The sequence below is a fragment of the Halteromyces radiatus genome (assembly GCF_025201355.1).
Source record: "Halteromyces radiatus strain CBS 162.75 chromosome Unknown BX664scaffold_5, whole genome shotgun sequence".
Taxonomy (NCBI): domain Eukaryota; kingdom Fungi; phylum Mucoromycota; class Mucoromycetes; order Mucorales; family Cunninghamellaceae; genus Halteromyces; species Halteromyces radiatus.
Genome location: NW_026251691.1, coordinates 1127695 through 1143517, shown reverse-complemented (window position 1 = coordinate 1143517; position 15823 = coordinate 1127695). Strand labels below are relative to the sequence as shown.

Below are 15823 nucleotides of genomic sequence, written 5' to 3'. Positions count from 1 at the left end.
CTTTCCCCTTTTTCTTTTTTTTTTCTTTTTCTTCAAAACAAAAACAAAAACAAAAAAAAAAAAAGTAACGCGTTTTTCTTGGGTTTATTTTTGTCCCTTTTTTGTTTTATTACTTCTTGTATATATATATACTTCATTATGACGGCTGATCCATTACTCAAAAAGAAGAAACCTTTTCTAGTACCATCAAAAACATTTGCGGAACATATCTTGCAGTACGAATTAGGTAAGTGAATATCATAAAAATAGTACTTAAAAAAAAAAAGGTGATAAGAAACAATGGTTGATGATAATTGAAATAACAAAATGGTAAATTGACTTTTTTTTTTTTGATGATGACGATTAGAGCTCACTGGAACAGCAACAAGTTTAGTTTTATTGGCGTATCTTCTTGGTGTACCTTTAGCTGAAAAATGTATCTTCATATCATACAATGTAGGTAGAGATAGTTATAGTAAAGGTATGGATGATATGTATTTTGTGGCCTTCTGGACTATTGCTTTGACCTTTTTACGAGCCGCCTCTATGTCTTATATTTATCATCCTTTGGCCAAAGCTTTTGGTGTTAATCTTATATCCAAACGTCAACGAATAGCCGAGCAAGGTTTTATGTTCACATATTACGCCATCTTTTGGGTGCTTGGCATGGTAAGAAATAGGAATAGAGAAAAAAAAAAAAAAAGAGTCAAACTCATTTTTATTATTATTATTATTATTATTATTATTATTATTATTATTTTAGTATATTATGTATTGTAGTCCTCATTGGTTTAACACATCACAATATTGGATTGATTATCCTCACTTGTATACTACCCGAAATATGAAGTATTATTACTTGGTACAAATGTCCATTTGGTTCCAACAACTTTACACTATTCATATCGAAAAACGAAGAAAGGATCACTTTGCAATGGTGACACATCATTTTATAACCATTACTTTACTGATCGCAAGTTATTTTACCAACTTTTCCCGTATTGGTAACGCCGTTTTATGTTGTATGGATCTGTGTGATGTCATTTTATCTGTAAGGGACCAGAAAAAAAAAGGGGGGAAACTCTAAATTAGGGAAATATCAGCTTATATGATTCTTTTTATATATTTATTTCATAGTTGGCGAAAATCTTGAAATACCTTGGATTCAATACCGTTTGTGATATTGCCTTTGGATTGTTTGCAATCGCTTGGCCAGTGACACGACATGGTTTCTTCACCATCATTGTATGGGCTACAATAACTGAACCAACACGTTATTTGGATATGAAATGGGAACCGGAAAAGGGCAAATACTTTACTCCTCTTACACAGAAAATGTACGTTGGTCTATTTTTATTACTACAAATCATCATGATCTATTGGTTTGCTATGATTCTCAAGATCATCATCGCTGTATTGAAAGGGAAAAATGCTGAAGATGTTAGAAGTGATGATGAAGATGATGAACCAAAGTAAGTTGAAAAATATATAAAAAGATGGAAAGTGATGATATATTGACAATTTTTTTTTAATAGTGAAAAACGACATAAATCTCAATAGAAGATTCCTTTCCTCTTATTATCTCCACCATGTCTCCTCCCATTTTTTTTTTCTTATTTCTATTTTATAGTATAGTTCTGACATACCTTTATCGTTTGTGTATATTTTTTCTTATATTCATCCTATCCTTTTTCCCTCTTTTATGATTGACTTTATTTTTTTTTCAACTTAATAAAGAAAATCTCTGCATCATCATCACCATCGAGTATTGATATTCGTCTTTTTGTTTATTGAAAAACATTCGGGGATTGAAACGACGCTTTCATGCAACCGTGTTCTCCACCTGCAGAAAAACCATCAAAAGCACACCAGTAGTTTGGATAGGACGACACCATTTGCCTTCAACAAAATGGTTGATCCATTGATAAAAATAAACCTTTGTTTGCGTAATGGGAGTTGATATTTTATATATGCTCACACAAAAAAAAAAAAAATAGTAGGTCATCACAGAACAGGGATTTGTTTATATATTTTGCTGTCTTACATATACTTGAAATATTTTGTTCTTTTCTCTATACCATTGTACCTACGACACTCTAATGAACTTAACTCCAGAGGCTGGATCTAGTGCTTTCTCGATCATATTGAAATGGTTGTCCAATCCACGAGTTGAATTTTGTCTTAGGACATAGAAAGCGACAAAAGGTTGGAGTGAATCCGTAGTGAGAAGCAGAAGACTACACATCCTGAAAGAGGAATATCGCGATAAGTATTACCACAGGTCAAACTATCCTGGTCTAACTTCACTGCGCGATCTATCACATCCTATCTGATACCAATCCTCCATTCACAACTTATATGATAAAGTAGAAATAATAATAAAAAAAAAAAAACTTTATTAAAATAAAATAATAAACTTATCCATCCAAATAAAAGAATCAAATGCGTATGTGTGATGATGATGATAAACCAAACCAGATGAAAACCATTAAAAAAAAGCTATCTTTGCTCAGTTGGCTTGCGTTTTTTATTTATTTTTTTTTTCCATCGAATCCTGCTGCATTTCTGTTGATGCTGTAACAGTATCTGATGATACATCACATATTCTATAATCTATCCTTCTAGTTGATCCTGTTGTGAATCCATCCTTATTTTTTTCACCTTTTCGCTAGTCCTCCTATTGAATCCCTTTTCTATTCACATAAAAGTGTATCATAAATCGATAATAAAAAAAGAAGTTAGACAATAAAGATACTAATAGATCATCAGTATCACTATCCATTCTGATCCTATTCACCAAATAATAATAATAATAATAATCGTAAATTCGAGTGTCTTTGACCTTGCTATACAACACTGTTCTTTTCCTTTTATGACCTTTTTCTCTTTCTTTCCGATAGACACAGTTATCGATAGTAGCATGAATTGTTGACAAGCACGGTAGAAAAGAAACTGCATCATAAAATATAAGGACCACATCTATAAAAAGACCAAGATCATTGTTCTCCATTAGCAAATAAAAAAAAAAAAAAACGAGAAGCTACTTTCTAGGACGATGTTGTTATTTCTTTCTTTTCTTTCGATTTACCTTGTCAAGAATGGTCAACCATATTCTACAAGATTCACTTTATTCGAACGCAATAAAAAAAAAGTTCAACTATTCAAAAAAAAAAAAAAAAAAAAGAAAAGAAAAAGAAAGACGCGAAAAACAAAAGTTAGACTTGAAAAAAAAATCGGAGTCATTTCCAAAAATGGTCATAAGGAAAAAGAGCATCATCATAACATGTTTATTCACGAACAATACATTATATTAAATAAACATAACTTCTAAACTAAACAAAAAGAAAAAAGATTGCTGTTTTCTTTTTTTTTTTTTTTTATTTCCAGCTATTGACAATATCTTGAGCCTTCTTACGAGCTTGTTGATGAGCATCTTGTAATTCAGCTTGAGCATTCTTGACTTTATCACTTGCACCGTTGTACAATTTGGTCCATTCAGCTTGCGATTTATCCTTGATTTCTTGTGATTGTTGTTCGGCCTGTTGTTTGAGAGACTTGATTTGATCTTCGATTTGTTGTGTTGTGGCACCAGCACGTGAGCGAACCGCTTCTATATCTTGAGCCAATTGTTTTGCCTGATCATCCAATATCTTTTGTGTACGTTGTGCATTATCAGAGACATCCTTGGTGAACGTATCCCAATAATCTTGTGTTTGTTTGCGAACACGGTCGGCATCCTTGATCCATTGGGTTGAAATGGCATCCAGATCTTCATAGGCTTGTTGCGAACGCTTGCTTGCTTCATCACTGATATGTTCTACCCCAGCACGTCCTTTTTCTTTCGCCTCGTTCATCTTGTCTTGAAGTTGTTGTCTGGCGCTATCCAATTCACCTTGTAAACTGGTCAATTCACGACTGATATTGTTGGAAAACCGATCCCACGAATCTTGAAGCGTCTTTTTCGTACTGTCCCATGACCCTTTCAACTCTTCCGTCTTGCCTGGAAAGATATCCCAATTGGCTTCATCGATTTTTTCTTCCACCGATTGTATCTTGTCCGTAGCCACTTGATGTGCTAAATCCACTTTACCAGCAATTAAATTTTCAGTATATTGTACACCTTCCTTGATGGTACCAGGCTTGGACGGATCTTGACGAGTGATATCAGCAGGATCTACATATCCAGCTTTCTTGGTGACAAATGGATGATCTGATGGTTGTATTGGATAATCTGTTTGTTGTACTTTTTCTTCAAGTTCTTTATCTTGTTGAATTTCCTTTCCTTTGATATCACTTGGATCTATATGTTGCTTTTCACCTGACAACGCAGCTATATTGGAATCAATTAGACCCGTCTTCCTTTTTTTTTTTTTTTTTTTTTTTTTTTTTACCTTCATGTCGAGAATAAAATACAAGACCACTAAGAGCTAATAGACCACCAATGAGAAGAGGTGTAGTGTTGGAACCAGTTCGTTGTTCTTGATGTGTTATATATGATCTACGAATAACCCGATGTTGTTGTTGATGAGTCACTCTAGCTGTTTCCCTTAAACCACGTTTCACAGTAGTATTGAATAAAATAGGTAAACGACTGGTCATTGTCTATTTTTATAAATCAAAATAAAACAAAAAAAAAAAAAAAAGAAAAGAAAAGAATTCAAATGGAAGACTTTTTTTTTCATGGTTTTTTTTTTTTTTACAAGGGTTTTCGATTGAAGAAAGAAAAGGGAAACAGTGATTCTTTTGGTTTCGAAAAAAAAAATGTGTTCAGTTCAAATGCCGCGCTTTAATATCATGCAAGATTTTATAAATAAAATTATATACAAAAAAAATATATATATAAATAAAAATAATAACTAGGTAATATATGTAATAATGATCTATTCTAAGATGAAACTGTCGTATTGCTATGATGTCGTTGCCAACTCATAAACCTTGTAAGTGGAGAATTAGGTACTTCGAAAAAGGAATAGCCTAATAATAATTAAATAGAGTATTGATTAAAAATAAAATAAAATAATATATATATATATATGTTTACCTTGACCAGCAATTAAAATATCCAACATGGGATCCAACATGATTTCATAATCAACACCTTGATCTTGTAAAACTGAAAGAGTAGAAGGCCAACTAACCATGTCCAATTTATTCCATTGCTTCATATCATTCTTGGTAAAAAGACAAGGGAAAAAGGATAACAAAGGTCCATAGATATCAGGTCGAGTTGCTGGAGAAGGAATATGATCATTGACTAAATAATAAATTGGGTAACGATGTTCAATATTTTCTCGATAATCAATACATGCATCCAATAATTGTTGACGTTCGAATGACGATGAAGATGGTTGTTGACGTTGTTCCATTAAAACCCTTGCAAGCTTGGAATCAGGATTCACCGGCATGGCAGCAGAAACAGCTTGATTGATAGGAATATCACCGAATACTTCCAATACTACTGCATCCATCAATTCTTTTTGGGTCGCTGTATCCAAATCATCCATCGTTATCATTGACGTTGTTGCATTTTTATTCACTCGAGCATCCAACGCTATTACCTTGGCAAAATTCAATCGTAAACTACTAAAATGATTCATTCCACCCAATGTTGTAATAACGCTATCTGCCTGTGCTTTCAAAGGTGCCATTTGATCTGGTGTGACGAGAAGATGTCGATTAAGTGCTTTTCGTAATGCCATTTGTCGTGATGTCGAATGAACTTGGTATCGTGGTGTAGAAGAAAGTGCACCAAATTGAATATATTGTCTATGTTCCACATCTTTCCATTGAGTTGGTTTAATGACCGTCTTTAAGGGAAGTCCAGCGTTTGTATTGTATTCTTCTTCTTCTTCTTCTTGTTGCTTCATAATACGTTGATTAAATTGTCGTCCAAGGAATCCCCATGTTGTTTTTTTATCCATTGGTATAAAAGTGGTATTTTCAGAATAAGTCATAGCATCAATCACAACCACATCAGTAATATCCATTACAGCAGTATCATGTAAACCCCATCCATGTCCTTTAGTACGTTCGATAATCGGAATGTTGAATTCGATAGAGATGGCTTTGAGATTAAAGAGGCTGGACCATGGAATTTCTGTCCAATCATTGAGGGTGGTACAAACAGGGTCATTCAACAGCCGTTCTTCCGTTTCACATATTTGTCGTAAATTGTTCTTGTCTTGGTTTCTGTAAGCTTGTTCTAATTGTTCAAAAGGTTGCCATAAAAGAGGTTTACCCAATCGAAGCATAGGTACTATTACTGTTCGATTCATTTCTTGTCCAAGTCGTATAGCATTTCTAAAAGCTTCATGTTGATCAGTGAATTCTCTAATGAAGAAAATGTTATTATTATTATTATTATTATTTTATTATTTTATTTTATTCTTTTACCCATGAGGAAGCCAAGAAAGATATTTTGTACTATGATGAGGACTTGTTGGTTTTATTGTAGTTGGTTGAGATCTTGGTAAAAAAGTGATAGATAAAAAAAAGAAGAAGAGTAAAATAACTAAATAATATAATAACCTATGTAAACGAGTCATTATAAGGAAAGATAAAAATTGATTTAAAACAAAAAAAAAAAAAAGAAAAGAAAAAGAAAAAAAAAGGAAAGAAAAAGAAAAAAAGGAAAGTAAAGAAGTTTTAAGGAGGAACCAAAAAAAGTAAGGGTCAAAAAAAAAAGTCATCAGGGAGACAACTACACAGTTTGATCTCCGGTTATCCCATTCATTGGATGCATCATTGTCAATGGATAAAAAAAAATAAAAAGAAAAGAATGTTTTTTATTCAAAAATAATAGGTCTAATAAAAATGCTGTACAAGATATAATAATAATAATAATAAAAAGATAAAAATAAATAAAAAAAAAGATACATCATCCTAACTTTCAAGATACTATACAACCATCAAATATTATAATCACCAGTTTTTTTTTTTTTAGTTATCAGGCAAAAAGATAGATTCAACAATGATACCAGTAACACGATAAGGATCCATATTGGAAGCAGGACGACGATCTTCAAAGTAACCTTTACCTTCTTTACCAACATGACGAGGAATACGAATAGAAGCACCACGGTTAGCAACACCGTAACTGAAATCATTGATGTTACCAGTTTCATGAAGACCAGTCAAACGTTGATCATTATCTTCACCATAGACAGCAATATGTTCAAAGTGACGTTTAGACATCTTGTTGATAGCCTTTTCAATTTCAGCAAGACCACCTTCTTGTCTCATAGGTAATGTACTAACGTTAGTATGACAACCAGCACCATTCCAATCACCCTTGACAGGCTTAGGATGAATAGAGACGACGATACCAAAGTCTTCAGCCACACGTTCCAAGATATAACGAGAGATCCATAATTCATCACCCATAGCAATACCTTCACAAGGACCCACTTGATATTCATATTGACCAGGAGCTACTTCAGCATTCACACCAGAGATATTGATACCAGCATACAAACAAGCACGATAATGAGCTTCAACAATATCACGACCAAAGATTTTACCAGCACCAACACCACAATAGTATTTGCCTTGAGGTTCAGGGAAACCGTGTTTGGGCCAGCCATAAGGTTTATTAGTTTCAAGGTCGAAAAGCATATATTCTTGTTCAATACCGAACCAAGGTTTACTATCAGCATGAGTAGTCATGATCTTTTCACAAGCATGTCGATAATTAGTCTTGTGAGGTGTACCATCAGGATTGTAAGTAGCGCAAAGAGCCAACTTGTTATCACCACCACGGAAAGGATCAGCATAAAGAGCAACAGGTTGAATCAATACATCAGAGTCATGACCTTCAGCTTGTCCAGTAGAAGATCCATCAAAATTCCATTCAGATAATTCAGAAGCTGATGTGGGTACAAAGTCAATAGTACGAGTCTTGGAACGTACATTGTTAGAACCATCAATCCATACATATTCAACTTGCACCTTGCCGCGTTGTTCCAGACTAAGATATTTATTTAAAATAGAGTTGTTCGATAACACAGACATGATATATATATATATATTTATTATTAAAAAAGATAAGAAGGAATTAAATATAAAGTGAAAAAAGAAAGAAAGAAAAATAAATAAATCGAATTTGACTTTTATACCAAAAACTTTCAAAAATATAGCATATACCACTTTTAGAGCTGGGTTTTCTCCTTATCAGTATCTTTTAACCCGAGCTTATCATATGTGTCACTGTCCCTTTTATAGAATAATCCAAGGGAGGAGATCGGAAAAAGGATCGTTTTTTTTTTTATTCTATATTATAAGATGAATCAAATGAACATAAGTCTAATATATAATCATCATCATTGTTTTTATTCTAAATTATAATTCTATTATTATTATTATTATTATTAATAAAAAGAAAAAAAAAGTCAATGAGTGGTGGGGAGATCTTCTTCCATCTTCCCCGCTCGTATCTTTCTTTCTTTCCATCGGGAGAATTCATGATTATGATTGGTGGAGATACCGATAACTATAAACTTTATGATTTTTCTTTGTCAATTGATGAGATATGAATAAAAATGGAAATGATCTTATTTTTTTTTTTTAATCTATGTCAGTACTTGTTTCATAATAATCAAAATTGCAAGATCTTTTATTTTTATTTTTTTTTTTTTTATTATTATGGATTCCTCTCTCTCAGAAGACGAGGAATCAGAAAAAGGGGAACACACACAAAATGAATGACGATTGAATCTCAGCAGACAACCAACCGTCTTCTTGTTCTCTTGCTAACCCGGTAGACGGAGACATATCTTGTACTATCATATGATCATCATCCGATATATATATATATATATATGTATCAAATGGTTTGATGTATGAATCAAAACATATTTTGTCTGTTATTTGAATTTAGTTTAGATACTTTGATTTGCCTTGGACTAATGTCTAAAGATGAAAAAAAAGGGTTTATTTCATAAAAGGGAAATCTAGTTGTTATCATTATCAGTTTCCGATCTCACATGTTTATTTCAATTTGATAAAGAAAACTAATATAAAAGGGTATGATGATGATGATGATGATGACTATATTGAAGGAATTGTAATAAACAAATATAGATATGTATATAGATACAAACTATTGGATATAATAAATAAAAAAAAAAATAAAGAGTGGGGAAGAAACCAAATATACAAAAAAAGAAAAAAATTCTATATTACACACTATAATCTATATCTAATCAAAGAATAACCAACTTGTAATCAAGATCTCTTGGTGTTCATCTTGCCTTTTCTGGTTCCTGATGATGACCGCGTAAATGTTCCATTGATGAGATGATCTCTTGTTCCACCATCTTTTCTCTTGTTAAGTTCATTATCCTCTTGATAAAGATAAGCATTCACCACTCCAATAGGAATATCATGTAATTCAGGCATCCAATCATCAGGTCGATCTTCTAATAATGGTGTATCCATTTCCATCATATTGGCATGTTCATCTAATTCAAAAAAAAAAAATAAATAAATATATCATATACTAATCTTCTGTTTTTTTTTTTTTTGACTCTTTACCAGTAATACAATCATAAGAATCAAATGGTGGTGTATTCATCAAATTGATCGTCATATAAGAAATAAAAATAAACCATACCAAAGTCATCAACCATACAGGAATAGCAAGGGCCCAATATCTAAGTTAGAAAAGAATACAAAAAAAAAATGAATACAATAATAATCACAATGAAATATAACTTACCGATTTGGATAATAAGTAATACCCATGTCATGTAAAATGTGATCAGGAACATATGCCCAAATAGCGTAAAGCCCTAACAAAGAAAAAAAAAATACAAGTTGAAAGAAAATCCATGCCAAACCCATTAAGGTAAAAGTAGTCAACCATCAAATATCATTTTTTTTTTTTTTTTACCAAATACTACAAAGGAAGCTAGATACATAACAAATCCATAATATTCATATACTGGTGTTTTGTTGGTGATTGCCACAGGTGGAGCACGTTCAATGGTAGCTGGAATAGCTGGAACCCTAACATATATAATTATCAAAAAAAAAAAAAAAAAAAGACTGAGTAAGAATGTTTTGAAAGATATATATATATCCACTTACTCGGAAAAGGATCTTGGTCTATGACCCTTTTGGAATTCTTTTGTTGATGTATTGCCATTATTGATACCATTGTTCTTATTTTTATTATTGTTGTTATTATCTTTTATATTGCTATTATTGATGATGGGTAATATTCTTTCTTGATCTTGTTGTAACTTTGTCTTGGCATATTTCTTGGATAAGAAACTACTAAAGGAATTGCGTCGACCCTTTCTAAAAAGTTCGTTAATAATAAAAAAAAAAAAAAAAAGAAACTTCTTTCTATATACAACACTTACATTCGCTTTGGTATTTCATCATCCAAACTTGTTCTTCCAGGACGTGTCGTTGTTGATAAAAACGCCGATGGTTGGTATTGAAACTGATCTTTTTGTTCTTCCAGATCAATAGGCGATGCATGTAATGGTGGTTGTAAGTTATCCACATAAGAAGTACGAGCCAATGCTGGTAGTGAAATAGCCGATTGTGAGGTTCCTAGTGGTGAAGTTCGAAACCGTCGATCCCGTATATCTTCTTCGTCCTCTTCTTCATTCACTTGGTCCAATGTAGTCGTAATCAACGTAAGGCGATTCTTGTAAACTTTCGTATTATATTCGTCATCCTTGCCTTCCATGAGTTTGCTAAATCGAAAAGAAAACTTCGGAAAAAGTAGTTATCAAAAATAAAAAAAAAAAATTTGAAGTCGAATTAAAAAAATCTGTCGGAAGTCAAATATGATACACAACAAAGCAGGAAGAAAAAAAAAAAAAAGAATGGTTGGATTTTTTTTATTGCTAAAAATGGATCAAAGTCAATAACTAAACTAGGCACCTTGTCTACCATATTCAATAATTCGTTTCACCGCCAAAAGCCAACTGCTACATTCATCATATTTTGTTGTCACTAGATTCATTTGGATGTTCAAAGCTTGTTCATAACGACCATTCGAAAATGCTATCATAAGAAAATTAGATCATAGTTAAACATCACTTTCCACTCATCATTATATAATTTTACCTTGTACAAGTTCTAGTAATGATTGAGCCACACTGTCAGATACATCATCATTGTTCAATTGTTCAAATAAATATCCTAATCTTTTGTCTGTATCTTCCCAATATTTCCGTTGACCATGCTTTGAAGAAAAAAAAAAGTAGAATATGAATATGAATTACTTTAAATTTTTTTTTCTCCCTCTCTCTTACCTCCATGCGATGTCTTGATTGAGGACTAGCTTGTGATAAGATTTGATAGATTGGTTCATGTTCTGGCTTGATATGAGATCGATCTTCTTTCGCTAAGTATGTCGTAAAAAAAAAAAAAAAGGTGATCAATTCATTCATTCTATTTTATTAAAATGTACTTACGATAACGTCTTTTCTCTGGCATATTTCCTTGAGGAGATCTATGTAATTGATTCGAAGGATTGTGAGGTGATGTTCGAAAACGAGGTGACGATTTTTCATCCTGTGTTTCCGCTGATGAAAAGATATCTGAATTTTCTACATGATGTTGATGTGCTTTTCCTCCTTGTGTGCCTTGATATTGAGGTGAGGTCGTCTTTTGATGATTTCTTTGAGGAGATGGATATGGTGGTGACTTTTGTTGTTGTTGTTGTTCTTTATTGGTTCCCCAAATGTGTTGAGTCCATAAATGTTGTGCAGTAGGAGGTCCTGATGTAGGAGTATCTGTATACTGTGGTCGTTGTTTTTGGTAGTTTTGTCGTTGTTGTTTTTCAAAATAATCAAATCCTTCCGTATCCCTGTTTTGTAATGTAATAGGTGACGTGGCCGATAATGATTGCATGTCAAGATAGGTGCTTTTTATTGCTTCAGTAGATGTGTCGACCGTGTTGTGTAAGGTAGTTGGAGAGTCAGTTTGTGGTGTATATGAATCAAAAAAATGTGTTTCTTGTCGCAAAGGAGGTGTAGTTTCGCTATTTGTTGGCGGATCAAAGAAAGGAATATCCCTTGCTGTCATAAAAAGTGCATCCGCGTTGCTGTCCTTGGCATACCTATCATTTCCTCGATCCTTTGCCAAATATTGATGTTGAGGTTGAAGAATATCGAGTGAAGGACGATGAAATAGTAGCTGATGTTGCTGTTGTTGTTGTTGATGCTGCTGTTGTGGTTGTTTCTGTTGTTGTTGATGATGATGATATTGTTGTTGCTGTTGCTCCTGTTGTTGCTGTTGATATTGTTGTTGTTGAGGATGATGATGTTGCCGCTGTGGTTGTTGTTGTTGCTCCTGGTATTGTTGCTGCTGGTATCGTCGTTGCTGATAAATTTGGTGCTCCACCGATTCAGTCTGCTCCGAAGATGAATCACGAATGATATGATAAGAACCAAAAGGAGACGTATGGTCCATATTTAGAAGAATCATTCCATGATGACTTGTCGCACGATAGATCCGATCTCGAATAATAGCCATTCCTTCATTGCCGTTTTGTCCATAAAAGCTGTCAGGCACAAGACCAAGATATTTGAATGCTGTATCCAGTTGCCCATTTATTGCCAAAAAATAGGCATATTCACAGTACTTACTATAGAGTATATCCATCCATCGAGTATTCTTATTAGAGGTTGATGTTGTTGTAATAATATCAGAATGTCCGCTATCAGTCAAGAAAGGATCATCAAATTCAATAGCAGAAAGAAATACCATCACTTTTTCTATAAATTCTTGTAATTCCAAATTCTGAGCATCCGTTTCGTCATGTTGGTCAAGTTCAGCAATCCAAAGAGGTAAGAGTCGTTCCAGTTTCCCAGAAGCAAGATAGCATATTGAGGCATGTTGTAGTAATTCATCCGGTGGAGGTAAAGTATATAAGGATGTAGGAGGAGCAGAAGTAGAAGCAGTTTCCAATCGTGAACCCAATGCTTCACATAGAGTTGCAAATTCATCCGAGGTTGCAAACGTACATAGGACGGCTAACACCAATTTCCAATCGTTGACATGGCTGTTTTGAACAAAAGTCATCAAATCTTGACGTACTAGATGATCCAGAAGATGTAGATAGGACACATGCGCTTGTCGTTCCAAATAGAGTCGTCTTGTTCGATTGAAGAGATCGGGACCTCCACTAACAGCCAAAATCAGAGCATCTGCCATCCGTGATTCGTCTTCCAAGCAAAGTGTCACTGCTGATTCAAAATCCCCTATAGCCACTGCTCGAGAAATCCTAGAGTCCCGTATTGACGTATCCGATGTTATTGTTTTCCTCTCTGGTGGAGCTGTTTGTGAAAAAAAGTCAATATCGGAAGGAGGATGAATATCTGCAGATCGAAAAATACCAGAAAGAGTAGAAATCTGCTTTGTTGTCGTATTCATATTGATGTTAGATGATATAGGAGATGGAGATGGAGGCGATGATGATGATGATGGTGACGATGGTGATAATGTCGATAAGTTCACGGCTTTTTGCAACAAGAGCTCTTGTTTGTCTAGACCCAAATAGCTGATCAGTTGTTCTCTTGCATTTTCCATAAACAATATTCTCAGGAGACGCCAATGATTGTTGACATATTCTTGTTGACACTTTTCATCCATAAATTTCAATAACATCTGATGATCAATTTTGGCGTATTCTAGAGTTGATGATCGTTGCACTATATCTGTATCGCTGATGATTGTCAATTTCACTTTCCGCGTGGTAAGTTCATCCGATTGTTGTTCCTGACGTTGAGAATCTGATCTTGGATGATGACCAAATAAAACCAATTTTCCACCAAAACCAAAAGTAGCTCCAACAGGTCGACGTAACCATTTAGGTGGTTGTTTGATTGGAAGATGTTGTTCTTCAAGGATAATATCAGGATTGTATCCTTCCAAAGAAGTTGTCCTATGACCATGTTGAATAGACCATACATTAATCTATAAAAAGAGTCGGATATCACATGATGTTAGTGTTTTTTTTTTCTTGTTTGTATTCATATTATCATTTTGTACCTCGCCACCCAAAGATGCCGATGCCAACCAATTTGGATTTCGAGGGCAAAAATCAATTTGAATAGATGAAGAATCGGATTCAGCTATATCAGTGTAAGAGCCAGTTCGAGGATCCCAACTAAGAATCTTTCCATCTTTGCCACTTGATACTAAGAGTTCACTATCCTGACGACACCAAGATAAATCCAGGACACCTTTTGAATGGCCTTGCATAGTCTTCTCAGGAGTATTAGCTCTGCGCAAATCCCATAACGTGATCACAGAATGCGTATCATCCATTGAAGAAGTCACCAATTGCGTAGCCTACGGTCCAAAAAAAAAAAAAAAAAATTAAAATAAAACAAATATTCTATAGTATACTCTATAACTTTACGATATCAGGATGCCAAGCTACAGATGATAAAGGATATCTACCAGTTAATTCCATTACTTTCTTTTTGGATCTTAAGTCTAATATAGATGTATGACCATTAGAAAAGCAGGTAGCCAATATATAAGGGACTTGACAATTCCATCCCACTTTTGTAAGTTGTTCATCCATATTAGGTGTATGAGCCCCAGGAGTATAAGGTATTTCAGGATTATTGGCAAGATCCCATATGAAAACCTATGGAATAAAAAAAAAAAATCATGATCAATTCAGTTGTGGCACCAAATAGTCTGTGTTCCGTCCTTCCTTTCCCCCCCCAAAAAAAAAGAACTTTTTTCTTTACTTCATTATCACTACCAGCGGTGACAAGTAAATTGGGTTGGTGTATATTGAAATCCATATAAAAAATAGACTGTGTATGTGTTGTTGTTCGTTGAGATAGGAATGCATTTTTGTTAGAATCACTAGAGAATAAATAATAATAATATAAAACATTGGTTGTGGTAAGTGAAAAAAAAAACTAGAAGAGGTCCCAGGATTGAAATGCTTACTCATGATCAGATATAGCATAAGGATCCCATAATTCCAAACCACCAGTATTTGTTCCTGCTGCCAAGATACCCCAAGGTTTAGCTATTTGTGAATTCCCCCAAGCCAAAGCAGATAATCTTATCCAAAAAAAAAAAAAAGATTAGAGAATATATTTAAAACTAATAAAAATAATATATATATACCATCTTACCCACCTTGAAGAAGAATTGACCTTACCAATTGATTTTTGTATTGTACCTGATAGGTTGGTACTCAATTGGAAAAGTTCTATTTGAGACGTTTTACTATGATAAGACCCAGTAGCAAGAATAGGAGTAGTAGGACACCAAGCAAAAGTAATGAGAGGAGAGTCTTGCATCGTTGTGGTTATTGTACAAATAGAGATGAGGGTATAAACAAGTGGATATAATAAAAAAAAAAAAAAGACAAAAAGAAAAAGAAATGGGAAAAAAAGGAAAAATAACTGACCCACTAAAAATGGAAAATCCGAAGAGAGAACTTTTTTTTATTTGAATTCCGGTCTATGCATGTTTACAGCATTGTGTCTTCATTTTATTGAAAGAAAAAAAAAAAGAATCATCAATAAACTAAGATAGTATATATATATATAAAAACTAATCTAATTTTGTTTGACACAGTTGCTAACAATTTCCCAGTCGTTGTCAGTAAAAGGTTTTCCACTATCATAACAAAGAGATTGTCTTTGGAGTTGTTTACATAACATATCGATGTCAAAGTCAGGATGTGCCTTGACGATATCATACTTGATTTCTAGTCGAGTTTTTCCTTGTTCTTTTCCTTGTCGTATAGTTTCCATCACCATAGCTTTGGACGGCGTCAATTCAGGATCGATGGGATATCTAACATGGCTGTGTTGTTGATCATTAATGTACGTGTTACTGTTGTTGT

The 15823-nt window shown here is 33.6% G+C and overlaps 6 protein-coding genes across 6 annotated transcripts; 1 reads left to right on the top strand and 5 right to left on the bottom strand.

Moving 5' to 3' along the window:
* Positions 1-138: 138 nt before the first annotated feature.
* BX664DRAFT_365994 (TLC domain-containing protein) lies at positions 139-1455 on the top strand (the record flags this gene model as incomplete). Its single annotated transcript, XM_051548505.1, has 4 exons — positions 139-226; positions 347-648; positions 743-1030; positions 1117-1455. 4 exons carry the CDS (start codon positions 139-141, stop codon positions 1453-1455), a joined length of 1017 nt encoding a protein of 338 aa, XP_051399080.1.
* Positions 1456-3145: 1690 nt separating this feature from the next.
* On the bottom strand, positions 3146-4617 carry BX664DRAFT_335750 (uncharacterized protein). Its single transcript, XM_051545967.1, has 3 exons — positions 4371-4617; positions 3332-4309; positions 3146-3162 (listed from the first exon to the last, which is right to left on the bottom strand). The coding sequence occupies exons 1-2, from the start codon at positions 4576-4578 to the stop codon at positions 3357-3359; spliced, it is 1161 nt and encodes a 386-aa protein (XP_051399079.1). The 5' UTR covers positions 4579-4617; the 3' UTR covers positions 3146-3162; positions 3332-3356.
* A 128-nt stretch (positions 4618-4745) lies between these two features.
* BX664DRAFT_335748 (uncharacterized protein) lies at positions 4746-6564 on the bottom strand. Its single transcript, XM_051545966.1, has 2 exons — positions 6373-6564; positions 4746-6309 (listed from the first exon to the last, which is right to left on the bottom strand). The coding sequence occupies exons 1-2, from the start codon at positions 6522-6524 to the stop codon at positions 4980-4982; spliced, it is 1482 nt and encodes a 493-aa protein (XP_051399078.1). The 5' UTR covers positions 6525-6564; the 3' UTR covers positions 4746-4979.
* Positions 6565-6744: 180 nt separating this feature from the next.
* On the bottom strand, positions 6745-8037 carry BX664DRAFT_335747 (uncharacterized protein). The gene has a single exon (XM_051545965.1). It carries the CDS (start codon positions 7987-7989, stop codon positions 6919-6921), a length of 1071 nt encoding a protein of 356 aa, XP_051399077.1. The 5' UTR covers positions 7990-8037; the 3' UTR covers positions 6745-6918.
* Positions 8038-8895: 858 nt separating this feature from the next.
* BX664DRAFT_335746 (PIG-P-domain-containing protein) lies at positions 8896-10824 on the bottom strand. The gene is made up of 6 exons (XM_051545964.1): positions 10344-10824; positions 10066-10278; positions 9869-9984; positions 9695-9767; positions 9511-9629; positions 8896-9437 (listed from the first exon to the last, which is right to left on the bottom strand). Exons 1-6 carry the CDS (start codon positions 10676-10678, stop codon positions 9202-9204), a joined length of 1092 nt encoding a protein of 363 aa, XP_051399076.1. The 5' UTR covers positions 10679-10824; the 3' UTR covers positions 8896-9201.
* Positions 10732-15334, bottom strand: BX664DRAFT_335738 (uncharacterized protein). Its single transcript, XM_051545963.1, has 9 exons — positions 15109-15334; positions 14914-15030; positions 14706-14826; positions 14366-14599; positions 13993-14295; positions 11412-13917; positions 11250-11341; positions 11062-11179; positions 10732-10998 (listed from the first exon to the last, which is right to left on the bottom strand). The coding sequence occupies exons 1-9, from the start codon at positions 15270-15272 to the stop codon at positions 10868-10870; spliced, it is 3786 nt and encodes a 1261-aa protein (XP_051399075.1). The 5' UTR covers positions 15273-15334; the 3' UTR covers positions 10732-10867.
* Positions 15335-15823: the final 489 nt, after the last annotated feature.

Bases quoted from the DNA above. Each gene is read 5' to 3' on its own strand.
- BX664DRAFT_335750 (XM_051545967.1), bottom strand. From the start codon at position 4,578: ATGACCAGTCGTTTACCTATTTTATTCAATACTACTGTGAAACGTGGT. The intron at 4,310-4,370 runs GTAAAAAAAAAA...ATTCCAATATAG, and splicing joins ATTTTATTCTCGACATGAAG to CTGCGTTGTCAGGTGAAAAG.
- BX664DRAFT_335748 (XM_051545966.1), bottom strand. From the start codon at position 6,524: ATGACTCGTTTACATAGGTTATTATATTATTTAGTTATTTTACTCTTC. The intron at 6,310-6,372 runs GTAAAAGAATAA...TTTCTTCATTAG, and splicing joins CTTTCTTGGCTTCCTCATGG to AGAATTCACTGATCAACATG.
- BX664DRAFT_335747 (XM_051545965.1), bottom strand. From the start codon at position 7,989: ATGTCTGTGTTATCGAACAACTCTATTTTAAATAAATATCTTAGTCTG.
- BX664DRAFT_335746 (XM_051545964.1), bottom strand. From the start codon at position 10,678: ATGGAAGGCAAGGATGACGAATATAATACGAAAGTTTACAAGAATCGC. The intron at 10,279-10,343 runs GTAAGTGTTGTA...CGAACTTTTTAG, and splicing joins GATGAAATACCAAAGCGAAT to AAAGGGTCGACGCAATTCCT. The intron at 9,438-9,510 runs GTAAAGAGTCAA...TTTTTGAATTAG, and splicing joins TTCTTATGATTGTATTACTG to ATGAACATGCCAATATGATG.
- BX664DRAFT_335738 (XM_051545963.1), bottom strand. From the start codon at position 15,272: ATGCAAGACTCTCCTCTCATTACTTTTGCTTGGTGTCCTACTACTCCT. The intron at 14,600-14,705 runs GTAAAGAAAAAA...TTTATTCCATAG, and splicing joins CCGCTGGTAGTGATAATGAA to GTTTTCATATGGGATCTTGC. The intron at 13,918-13,992 runs GTACAAAATGAT...CTCTTTTTATAG, and splicing joins CGGCATCTTTGGGTGGCGAG to ATTAATGTATGGTCTATTCA.